The 12,499-nt window shown below is 40.6% G+C and overlaps 1 protein-coding gene across 7 annotated transcripts in view; it reads left to right on the forward strand.

Moving 5' to 3' along the window:
- The window catches only part of Lrrfip2 (LRR binding FLII interacting protein 2), a 110,155-nt gene that overhangs the window by 54,480 nt on the left and 43,176 nt on the right, over nt 1–12,499 (forward strand). Inside the window, exons 9-15 of one of the 7 annotated variants that reach the window (XM_036193365.1) lie at nt 1,653–1,715; nt 2,600–2,674; nt 4,636–4,686; nt 5,487–5,534; nt 5,865–5,921; nt 8,999–9,067; nt 10,810–10,905. The exons of the other annotated variants lie outside the window; for them this stretch is intronic. Coding sequence (XP_036049258.1) covers nt 1,653–1,715; nt 2,600–2,674; nt 4,636–4,686; nt 5,487–5,534; nt 5,865–5,921; nt 8,999–9,067; nt 10,810–10,905 — 459 coding nt within the window. The remainder of the gene's footprint in view (nt 1–1,652; nt 1,716–2,599; nt 2,675–4,635; nt 4,687–5,486; nt 5,535–5,864; nt 5,922–8,998; nt 9,068–10,809; nt 10,906–12,499) is intronic. 7 annotated transcript variants of the gene reach the window in all.

Below are 12,499 nucleotides of genomic sequence, written 5' to 3' on the forward strand. Positions count from 1 at the left end.
GCAAGCACAAGGCCCCTGGGTTCAGTCCTCAGCTCTGAAAAAAAAAAAGAAAAGATTTATTTATTATGTATACAGTGTTCTGTCTGCAGTCTAGAAGAGGGCGCCAGATCTCATTACAGATGATTGTGAGTTACCATGTGGTTGCTGGGAATTGAACTCAGGACCTCAGGAAGAGCAGCCAGTGCTCTTAACCACTGAGCCATCTCTCCAGCCCCTATAATCACCTTTTCAAAGTACTTTGTGTAAGCTTAAGTATATACATTTTAGGTATTTCTCTTCTGAATGGCTTATGCCTCGGATCTACTAACTTGGCCTGATGGCTGGAGAGATAGATAGCTCAAGGATTAAGAGTACTTACTGCTCTTCCAGAGGGCCTGAGTTCAGGTCTCAGCATCTGTGTTGACTAGCTCACAATGACCTTTAACTCAGTTCTGGGGATCCATGCTTTCTTTGGCATTTGCACACATAGACCATATACAAACACACACACACACACACACACACACACACACACACACACACACAAATTAAATTCCCCCCAAAGAGTGTTGTTTTCAGTAGAGAAATGTCCTTTTGGTTTATGTGCAGCATTGTTTTTGCTTTAGATACGATGACTAAGTTAGGAGGAGGAGTAGACTCTCGTCACCTATAGCTTCCTAGAGAAAAATAAAAATGGGGGACAAGACTCAAGGAAGGTGTATAGTGAAGGTGCCCTGTAGTTGGGTTTTTCTTTTTTCTTTTTTCTTCTTTTTTTTCCAGGGCTGAGGACTGAACCCAGGGCCTTGTGCTTGTTAGGCAAGCACTCTACCACTGAGCTAAATCCCCAACCCCTATAGTTGGGTTTTTCTTTGGGCTACCAGCTCACAAATAATGACATGGAGACTTATTAATTATGAAAGCTTGGCCTTGGGTTGGAGAGATGGCTCAGAGGTTAACAGCACTGGATGCTCTTCCAAAGGTCCTGAGTTCAATTCCCAGCAACCACATGATGGCTCACAACCATCTATCATGAGATCTGGCCTGCAGGGATACATACAGACAGAGCACTGTATACATAATTAATAAATACTTTTTTTTTTTTTTTTAAAGAAAGCTCAGCCTTAGCTTAGGCTTGTTCCACTAGCTCTTATAACTTAAATCAACACATTTATTTTCATCTCCATTCTGTCATGTAGCTCATTGCCTTGTCTCACTATACTGCCCATGCTACTTCCTCCATGGCTGGCTGGCAACTTAGCCTTGTTCTTCTCAGAGTTCTCTCTGCCTAGAAGTCCTGCCTATACCTCCTGCTTAGCTATTGGCCGTTCAGCTTTTTATTACACCAATCACAGCAATACATTTTCATACAGAGTACAGATATCCCACAATAGTCCCCATAGACATCCTTCTGACTCTGTGCCCTACTTAGGTTCCCTTTAGCCAGCCAGACTCCAGGTTAGTTAGTGGGTACAAGGAGAGGTAAGGGAGGGTCATGTGTCTCCCATAGCTCAGCCTTCCAAGTTCAGTCCATCTGTTACTGACAGGAAGTAAGTTGCATGCATACTACTCTGTATCATATGTACCTTTGCAATTGTTTTATGATGAATTTAATAAAATTATCTTAAAATTTCACTACATGGCCATTAAAGTTAACTTACAATTTTTACTTACAGAATTATTCTTACGGTCACAGCTATGGGATGAAGAAGCGATCTAGTTCTCATAAAGACCCCCTGGTTAGTTCTGCTTTGGAAGTTTGATCTAGTTGTGATATTATGGACAGCCCCAAATTACAAGTGGATTTTGTTCTCTAAGTTTGCTTTTAGAAACTTGGAATGTATTTCCAGTAGAAACAGTCAAGTGTGTGATAGAGTCCCCGTGGGAACTCTGAGACCTCTCACCTGTGGGGTGGCACTGCAGAACGCCTCTTTCCCCTATTGTCCTGGTGGCAGAAAGGTAGTTCCTAGCTCCCTGCCAATTCTGGCTCCCCTGGGAGCATTGGGAAGATTTGCTAGAAGGGAAGAGGGAGGAGAATGTGGCTGAAGGCAGATCACAGAGAGGCCTTGATGTATGGAGCAGTTTGTGACCAGGTGAGGGGTGAGTGGTGGTAAAAGGCAGGGCCAAGAGTGCTGCGGATGGGGCAGAAGCAGGGCCCTGCAAGTAGTGTCAGCTTTACGAAAGGAGACACTAAGCCAGGGATTATACCTTTGCTTAACCCCTAGCAAGCGGGTTTGATAGATGATTTCTCTAACCTAGTAAAGTACAGAAGTGTTACATATTCAGTGGTCCTCGATTTTGCAGGGGCATTCTTAACTCTAGAATGAGAATAACTCAGTTATTTGTTTTCATTTTTATCTGAGGGTGTTTTATCTTGTTTTTAAAAGTAGTAGTGACCTTGTTTGAAGTAGCTGACCTTTAATGCCCACCCTTTACAAGCAAGTTTAAACCATTGCTATTTGCCCCTCCCTTGCTGTGACCCAGGCCTTTAAAGGCATTGCCCTGGGGAAGAAGGAGCCTTGGCAGTATCAGATTTTGCCTGTGTGTTCAAATTTTGTCTTGGTGTGTGGTTGCATCAAAAACATCTAACCTGAGAAAAACTGTTAAATTTTGATTTTTGCAGAGTGGCCTCTATTTTGACCAGAGAAACTACAGCAGTCTTAGACATAGCAAGCCTTCCTCTACCTACTACTTTCGGGTTTGTCTGAAGTCTTCTGGTCTCGTGTATCTTCCTCACCCTTAACACTTCTCTAATCCCCTATTTTGCATTTTGACCATTTGTAACTAATCTGTGAATGGTCTGGATATACCAGTTTTGGTAACTGATTCATATAGTTCTTGAGGGTGTTTTCAGTGAGAACTGTTAAATCACCATGTTTGTAATGAAGATTTCAAACAGAAAAAGAATTTGTACATTGAACATTGTGTTCTACTGCTTAGATTATATAGTTTATTTTCTAGTCTCATAATTATGTCTATTACTTTATCATTCCATCTTTTTTTTTTATTTGTTTGTTTTTAAGACAGTCTCACTATATGTGTAGCCCAGACTCAAACTCAAGATTCTTCTGCCTCAGCCTCCTAGTTGCTGGTATTAAGGTGAGGACTACAATGTCAGCTTCTATCTAGTTTTTTTGTTATTTTATTTTATTTTTTTTTGCTACCTTTCTAGAGCTTTACTGGGAGAGAGGGAGAGAGAGGGAGGGAGGGAGGGAGGGAGGGAGGGAGGGAGGGAGAGAGAGAGAGAGAGAGAGAGAGAGAGAGAGAGAGACAGAGAGAGACAGAGAGAGAGACAGAGAGAGAGAGAGAAAGAGAGAGAATGGACTAGAGAAACAGAGAGACTTCGTAGAGGGAAGAGAGCAGAAAGAGAAAAAGAGTATCTAGTTTTTTTTTATTCATTTCAAAATAAGCTATTATAGGTATTGATCCTTTCCCTGATAGATACTCTTAAAAAGTTGACACATGAAAATAGAAGTTATGTATAGGATGAGAGGGATGTTATTACTTGTTAGAATATTAATGTAAGCTGGGCATTGGTGGCACACGCCTTTAATCCCAGCACCCGGGAGGCAGAGGCAGGTGGATCTTTGTGAGTTTGAGGCCAGCCTGGGTTACCAAGTGAGTTCCAGGCAGGTACCAAAACTACACAGAGAAAACTTGTCTCGAAAAAAGAAAACAAAACAAAACAAAAAGAATATTAATGTAATGTTAGAATCTTGTTTTTCTTTTGTCTCTTTTGGGGTTTTGCTTGTTTTTGAGACATGACCTGTCTCTTTAGCCTGCTCATCCTGCCTCAGCTACCTGTGTGCCAGGGTTGCAGGCTGGTATCACCATAGTCATCTAGAATCTTGTGTTTTCCCAAGACATTGAACATTTAAAGCATACTGTAATGTGTGGTACCCAGTGCATTTAAAAGTATTCAGGAATGGGAGCTAATGTACACGGTAGCATAATTCATTAGCACATACGAGGTTCTGGATTCAATCCCACGCCCCGGAAAACACAGTCAGCTGAAAAACCTGCCTGCATACACCATTTCACATTCTTGTTTGTCTGGGTTAGTGAAAAAGAACTGAAAATGTGTCTTAAGTGATGCCAGGGAAAGAAATGTAATTTCTTTATAAAAGGTACTTTTAGTGCATGGACTCAGGTGACTGGTGCAGCTTATCTGGTTAACTAGCATGCTTTTGAAAGATAGGCTTTCAAATCTATTTGAAAAAATAGTGATAACAGTAACTAAGAGCTCGCTTACTTGTAACCTGGCCAAGCCCATTGGGAGTCTGTCACAAAATACTCCACAGTGCCCTAGGAATTACTGGTGACTGGTCTGAGGCCACCATTTGACATACTCCCACTGCTATGTCCCTCTTCTTCAGTACTTTCCCGGGTCCCCGTCTCACATCCTGCCAATCGTTTTCTAAAACCATGATTGTACATAATGATAGAAGACTGCTAGCGCTGGTTTTCTTCCCCTAACAGTTTGCGGTGCAGTGACTTCTTTCTTACTCCTTGGTTTACACTACTCTAAGCCCTTGGAGCTTGCTGATGAGTTACGGAATCTATAACCATAACGTAAAGTCTTCTGCCTGCATGCTGGCGAGGTGCTTTCTCCTGTGTTTCTGTTGTTGCTCATTTCTACTGTTCTGCCTCTCTTTGCAGTCTTCTTCCCTGTGCAGTGACCCACTGGGGACATCTTTGAGTAAGAAAAGGGTCAGTACTTCCGAGGAGCGTGTGGCCATCACAGCTGCCCCTGCCTTTCTTTAGGTTTAATTAGTTCACTTATTCCTTAGACCTCCTCTACTGCAAATTCTGGTCCGCTGAGAAGTACCAGCCTGGTTTGTATTTTCCTCTTCCGGTGTGTGCTCTGTGGTAGGGCCACTGTCATGGTGCTGACTGAGCTGTGTGGCCTTTCTGCCACGTGTACTGCAGAGTATGCTGCCTGTGCTTAGGTTACAAAACCCAGGGCATGAAAAATAATCTGGTTCTCTTTGCCAACGTAGAAATGGATGACTTCTGGTAGCTTATGTTAAGAATCTGTCTCCTTGGGTTCTACCATATTCGCTTAATTTTCTTTGGTATGGTTATGACCCTAGGCTGTGGCAATCAAAAGTCGACTAAGCAAGCTGAGTTCCAAGCATAACCAGCAGCTTGTGTGATGTGCCGGCTCTTGGTGCTTCTAGCTGTGTGGCGTTCTGTAACTGGCTGCAGAAGACTGGGGTCCAGACTGCTTACCCGTTTACTTCCTCACTGTTGGTTCTTTTAAGAGAATAAATCAATCACTATTACCTTCCCAAGTTACTACATGAGGGAGAAAGAAAATATTGTAGTAGTTTTTAAACCAAGTATATTGTTGGAGTTATAATTCAACTGGTACAGTGAATCTTGCATGTAAGTGAAGATAACACACCATCCTCAAACATTTTTTTGAATTATGAACTGCCAAAGTAATAAAGATATTTTCAAAATAATTCCAGTACTAAATAAATAAGTAATATTCTTTTGTTCTCCAGGCATCATTGTATGATGGTGGATTATATAACCCTTATGGTTCTCGAACTGTAAGTCTAAATGGGAAGGGGGTGGATATAGGAGGGGACAAGAAGTCATTTTGTCTGGCCCTGTACTAAAGCTGTGACCCATTCATTGAGCCAGCTGTCAGAAGGTGACTACTGGAGATTATGAGTTAACATATGAGGGGGTCTGTAGAGAAACTCTTGGGACATCTCCTCCCCTGTTGAGGGTGGGTGTGAGGTAGAGTGCCAGGTGAGGAAAAGCAGCTGTTTTCACCTTGGGCTCCAGAGTCAAGTTAAGAGTAGGGTCACTGTATTCCCAGCAGACAACCTGAGCTGGCCACTGTTGTAAAGCCTTTCTTCTTGGAAACTTTATAGCCATCTGAATACAGTTACTACTCATCGAGAGCAAGTTCCTCCCGAAGCAGTCCTGTGGTAAGCTCCCCGGCGTCTCTGCACACTTTAGGCATGTTTAGTTGCTCTGCATTCTTACTTTAGAACAGAGTAGTGTGTTTTATCATCTTATGCATGGATTATATGTGCTCCCACATCCGTAAAAATTAAATACTAATAGGTGCTAATTGACTGTTTTTGTGTGGGCCCAAGTAATTTGTTAACTGAGTCTGGAACCGAGGCCATTGGACAGGCTTAAAGTTTTGTGAAACTCTTTGCCTTTCAAGTACTAGTAATCATTCCTGTTGGGTGTGCCGCTCTGGGCTGCGCTGCGCATGTTCGTGCACTGCCATTTCCCTTGATTAGCAGCCCTTCTGTCAGTGGAGTGATGGGAGAAGTAAACAGACGCGTTTAAAGCTTGTTCCACACCACTGCTACTCTTTCTGGGGCATTACAGTTTATTTTGCAGTTTATGTAGGTAAGTAATATTTGTAAAGAACAAGTCCAGAGTAAAGTTCCTCAGCAAGTCCTTACATGCAACCTGTTCATCGTCATGCTTTCAGAGATGTTTTGGACATGTATGAGTGCTTTTCATTTTGGCCACAAATGGCTTTCTTTCTAGTATGTGTTACTCCTCCATATTTTCTTAAGGTGTCTTTCTGGGTCAGTGCATACAGATTTATAGCATCTTTTTTTGCTATTATTATCAGTATTTTAAACAATTAAGCTATGCCTCCTTTTCAGTTATTTTCTCTTTGAGATAGTGTCATATCATCACCTCTTTTTAATCTCAGTGTACTGGCTAATGAATGCATAGATATTCATTTTACAAATCATTTTACTATTGATGGTTATTGAGATGGTCAGACATTTTCTATATGTACACATGAGCTGTGCATGCACATATGGAGGTTGGAGGTCAAAGTCAGGTGTCTATGTCTGTTACTCCTCTCTACCTTCTTTGCTTAGACCAAGTCTCACTTAACCTAGAAGTCATGGTTTTGGCTAGACTGGCTGGCCAGCAAACCTCAGAGAGCCACTGTCCCCCAGTGCACACACTGCCATGCCTGGCTTTTACATGGGTGCTGGGAGTCCAAATTCTTAAGGCTTCATGCTTGCACAATTTCTCCCCAGCCTTATGATAAACATTCTTACATTCTCTCTGCCTCTGTCTCTGTCTTTCTCTTCTTTGCATACCCATACACATGCCCAGTATACTTACATGAGTATATCTATAAGACAAATTGTGTATCAGGAAATGTTAAGACTATAAGAGCATATGCAGTTAAAAATAGATTATTTTTGTTTTATGTGTAGAAATGTTTTGCTTACATATACATGCATGTACCAAGTACATGTCTGTAGTTGGAGTTTTTTTGTCTGGCCCAGTCAGGACAAATCTCTCTTACCCGCCAGTCCCATAGTTGCTCAGACCCAACCAAGAAAGCATATAGAAACTTACATTATTTAAACTGTTTGGCCATTAGCTCAGGCCTACCATTATCTAGCTCTTACTCTTAATTTAACCCATTTCTGTTAGTCTATACTTTGCCAAGTGGCTTGTGGCTTACCAGTGTCTTTACATGTTGTTTCTCATGGCGGCCGCTGGCGGTGTCTCCCCCGAGCCATCTACTTCCCAGAATCCTCTTCTCTCTTGTCCCGCCTATACTTCCTGCCTGGCCACTGGCCAAACAGCATTTTATTTTTACAGAGTGATATCCACAGCACATGTCTGTGTCCACAAAGGCTAGAAGAGAATATTATATCCTGGAACTGCACTTATAGGAGATTGTGAGCTACATGGCTGCTGGGAACCAAACCTAGGTTCTTTGCAAGAACAGCAAATGATATTAACTATTGAGCCATCTTTCCAGCCGTCCTATTTTTTGAGGCTAGGTCTCACTATGTAGCTCTGGATATTCTAGAACTTACTCTGTAGACTAAACTGGCCTCGAACTCACAAGATCCATCTGCCTCTGCTGCCTCCTGAGTGCTGGGATTAAACGTGTGGGTCACCATACTCAGAGCATATGCCTTTTAATTTTGCTATACATGACCATATTGATAACTAAAACGACTATACTCATTTACATTTCCAAAGCAATTGATTAGGTGTTTAGGTGTTAGTTATTACTTTCTTGTTATTCTTACAGATTATCCCAAACTGGAGAAATTAATAATTATTACTAATAATTAAGATTACTTTGTATCAGAGAAAAGATGAGTTCTGTGGGCTTTCTTTTACATTTATGTTTGCAGTTCTTGACCCTCCAGAATGTTCTCAGAGATACCACCCTTGTACTTAATAAAAACTAGCATGGGTGTATTTAGGGCATAATGCCTTTTTTTTTTTTTTTTTTTTTTTTTTTTTTTTTTTTTTTTTTTACAAAAGAAGGTGTTTACTCTTAACCAACTGTATACTCAAATTTTTCAAACCTGGTGATATTTTTAATATGTCAAATGTAGTATCCCCCTGCAAAAAATTTTGATAACTTTTGTATTTTCAAAAACACAACAGTTCAGGTCCTTGTCCTTGTGTGCTGGCTACAATCTGTTTCATTTGCAATTTGGGTTTAGAATGACTACCTTAGTTATGTCAAAATGTCATCTTAGTGACATCAGAATGGGGATAAACTAGTATGCCAAGGATGAGTTCTACAGTGGAGTGGGAAGGACACGGTCCTGTGAGGGATAAGAATAGTACCGTCACTGCCAGCTGCACAGGAATGAGGACCAGGAAATGAGTCACTGCCTCAGGCTTCACTGGTAGGAACTTCTTTGACATATGGTATTTCATTTTAAAACATTTGTTTCCTTTCTCAAATTGAAATCCTAAGTGTATTTATTGAACTCTCAAGGGACTTTACAGATCTACAAGTCTAAAACCATGACCTCCCTAGCTGATTTTGTCTTGTTTACTTACACCCTTACCAGTGTTTAACTTAAATAAAAGAGAATTTTGCTATATTCTTTGTGATTTTGGGCAGTATCTTGATTTTTAGTGCTACTTCATTATGCCTTATAGCAGCTTATAAGTGGTGAGTGGCTTCCTGAAACTTGCAATGTGTTTGCAGTCTGTGAGACCATTAGAGAAATTGAATCTTTTTTACTTTCTGTAGTCCATCGATGATGATACTGCAAGCATTGTGTCTTCTGAGCGTGCCAGCCGTGGGCGAAGGGACAGTGTGGTGAGCATGGTCTGCATGCAAACAGACATAGCTTTTACAGTGACAGTGTGTGATTATGTGAGACCTACTGCAAAGTAAACTTTGTGTTTGTCTTAAATATGGCTTATATGAATAGTTTGCTTTGTAATGAGTCATAGACTTGTGTCTTATGTACAAATTATTTATTGAAAACTTTCACTTTATTTGCTGTTTTTTATGTACACATTTTATGTGCTTATTTTTCAAAATGAGCCTTTCAAAGCAAGAGTCACACTTGTACCATTGTATAGTCCTTGTGTGTAAGACTGACTTTTGTCAGCTGTTGATGGCAAGATTTAAAAACACCAGACATTTTACCCAGTTAATCATTGTGGACATGGTAATAGTTTCATGTTATTCTTTAATGAAGCCGGAAATTTGTGGAGTGACCTTTTTGTTCTCATAAGGAACTGATGTGGAAATTAGAGTAGAGGACTATGTGTAAGTTTGGAGCTAGAATAAAGAGGCCTGGGAAGCTGTAATTTCTTCTAGAAAAGGTGCAAGCTCAATGTGGATGATTATAAACCCAAAGTTCTCATAAAGGGAGCACCACATGTTTGTGTGAGATAAATGCTTCTAATTAAAGCATTTGTGGTCCCCCAGCCGTCCAATAATGCTCATACTCATGGCTGAAGGAGAAATAATTGTCATAACACCGGAAAGCACCTTGGAAGCAGTGGAAGTAGGACTTCACAGTGATGATGGTGCTAGGCTTGCCTCAACCTCAACAACCTGTTAGGTGTTTCTGTCCAGTGGAGATGCCAGTGGCTCTCCTCTTTGTTAGGTTAATACCTGTGTTCAGTGAGTAACTCTGGAAGACACCTTTCAAACTTCTAAGGTAGTAGGTGCTTTTATATATTGTACTTTTAAAACTATTTTGTTCCTGTGAATGGGTTTCTGAATCCACGTCTTGGTGAGGAATTTTAAAGCAAGGCAAGCAAACAGCTTCAGTTAAGAATGACTGATGAGTGGGGTATAGTCGTTTGATAGGTGTTAACGGAGTGCCTTTTATGTCTGTGGCATGGTGTTACGTGCTGGGAGTGCTAAACCAAGGAGAGATCTCTGACTTCACTGAGCTTGTTTGTGTCCTAGTAAAAGACATAAGAACTAAATTAGTGAAGAAAGGACACCCAAGGAAGACAGCTCAGGGTGTGAAGAAAAGAGCAGTTGAGCGTGATAGAGAAAGGACCTTGAGGTGATAAGAGGATCTGTGAGTGACCTGGGAGAGCCCTCAGAGACAGTGACTTCTGATAGAAGAGGCTCAGCTGTTTGAAGAGCAAGAGAAGGGACTTTCCAGGCTGGTCTTCCTCATTATTTTGTCCAACAGTTTCTGATATGACAAGTGAAAAGAAAGAAATTATTGTGGAAATTGAGTATTGCCAGAGATGATAGCTATAAGGAATTACAATATTGTAAAATATAGTAGAGATTTGATAGTGGCCTGGAGCACTGCCCCCACCAGCTGAAAGTTCCAGTGCTTCAGTGTAGAAGGTTTGCATAGACATGCACTTGATAATGATGAGAGAGCTTATTTTTAGGGAGCTGTGACTTCAGTTAGGTGCCTCTTTTCATTTTTATTATTTGAAATAGGTCAATTGTAAATGTTTCCTCATTTTGTGATACTTTATCAAACATCAAATGAAGACGGGCACACAACCCCCAGTTAGCTAGTGTTTCTTTCTTCTTTCTGACTTGTAAAGCTTCTTGTTTTCTCTGACTGGAAGGTCTCTGCTGCTGACTGTTTCAGTCGTTCCAATCGCAGGGGGAGTGTTGTCTCTGAGGTGGATGATGCCGCCGCCGGCGTCTCAGACTTGACCAGTGTGAGTGTATTGCATGGGGTCATTGTATTATCCCACGCATGTGACTAACAGCTTATGTAGTAGCTATTTTAAAAGTTTGGAATTTAATTCACTCCTTAGACATATTTATTTGATCATATTAACCTGAAACATAATTATTTTGGAATATATTTGTTAAGATGTACTTAAAATCCCTCTTTCTTTTACCTGGTGGAATCCCCTTGTAGAACTCATTAGCATACTCAATGATTCCTAATATCATGCTAATTTTGTTTGGTATTTTTTTTTTACTGTTCTTTTTTTCTGAATTATTTTAGAGCCAGTCCATTTACATCATGTCATTTCCTAACAGGTAGTTGATGTGCATACCTAAACTACCATTCCTAAGGAAATAAACAAATAGTTTCCTAACACCAGCTCACACTTGGCCCATATTCAGGTGCTTCTGGTTTACCTTTTGCCCCCTTCTTGTTTTGATAAGTTTATAAAGTATTAGACTTTCAAAGCTGAATAATAAAGCATGTAACTTGGTAAAATGCCCCTGATTTTCAGTAGTCAGAATGGCTGAAGGGGTTTGACGTGGACTCTGGATTGGTCTGAGGCTCCCTTCCTGGTGCTTGGGAACCGAGTGGAAGTTGAGTGTCCTTGGAAGCACTTCTGGGTGCTTCATGTACTTTGGGACCTGCCTGCTGAGCTCATCTCTCCAGCCCCTCCCCCACTGGCTTGGGGTCATGCAGACAAGCCCCATTCTGATGGTCCAGCACTTTGGAGAGGATGAGAGGTAGCAGTTCTTGGAAATGCAGAGATTGTTTTTTATTAGCACTTCACTTATAAAGTAGCTAGTTCTGAACTATTTCAATCCTCTAAAATCTTAATTATTTTAATTGTGGTCATAATTATTCCACATTATTAGCTTAAATCTGGCCATACAGCAATTTCATCTTGCTGTGGATTGAACCAAGGACTTTGTCTATTATGAAATTAGAAACTTGTTTCCCAGTTATTCTGAGATGTTGCCTATTTTGTTAATCTGCTTAGTAACCTCTTTTTAATTTTTAGAACATTTTCATTTATTTTGTGTTATGTATGTTCATGTGAGCATATGGCATGGAGCACATGTGTAGGTCAGAGGACAGCTTGCAGGAGTTGGCTTTCTCCTTTTATGTGGTCCTGGGGACCACATGTCGTGAGGCTCAGTGGCAAGTGCTTTTTACCTGCTGAGCCATCTCACTGGTCTATTGGTACCTGCTCTCCCCCGCCTCCCCCACACACATATACTTGAATTTACTGTATATACCTGTTTTCTTGGTAGCTTGTTCTCTGTTAATCTCACAATTCATGATGCCTGAATAGGGGTTGTATCATTTGTACATTTAGTTCTTGGCAGTTTGCTTTAGTAATTATATAGAAATGAAGAATGTTACAATTTGTCTCTTCCTGCCTCTATGAATTAAATACCTCTTTAATGTAAGCAAAAGATTATTTAGAACAGGTCTATTAAATAGTCTTCCTGTTGTCTCATGGCCTGAAAGCCATTGCCTTTTGTGTTTTTAAGTAGCTATAAAATGCCATTGATTTTGCTTTTTGATAATGTCCTCTAAACAGGTGACCTTCT

The sequence above is a fragment of the Onychomys torridus genome, chromosome 7 (genome assembly GCF_903995425.1).
Source record: "Onychomys torridus chromosome 7, mOncTor1.1, whole genome shotgun sequence".
In the NCBI taxonomy this organism is placed as follows: Eukaryota; Metazoa; Chordata; class Mammalia; order Rodentia; family Cricetidae; genus Onychomys; species Onychomys torridus.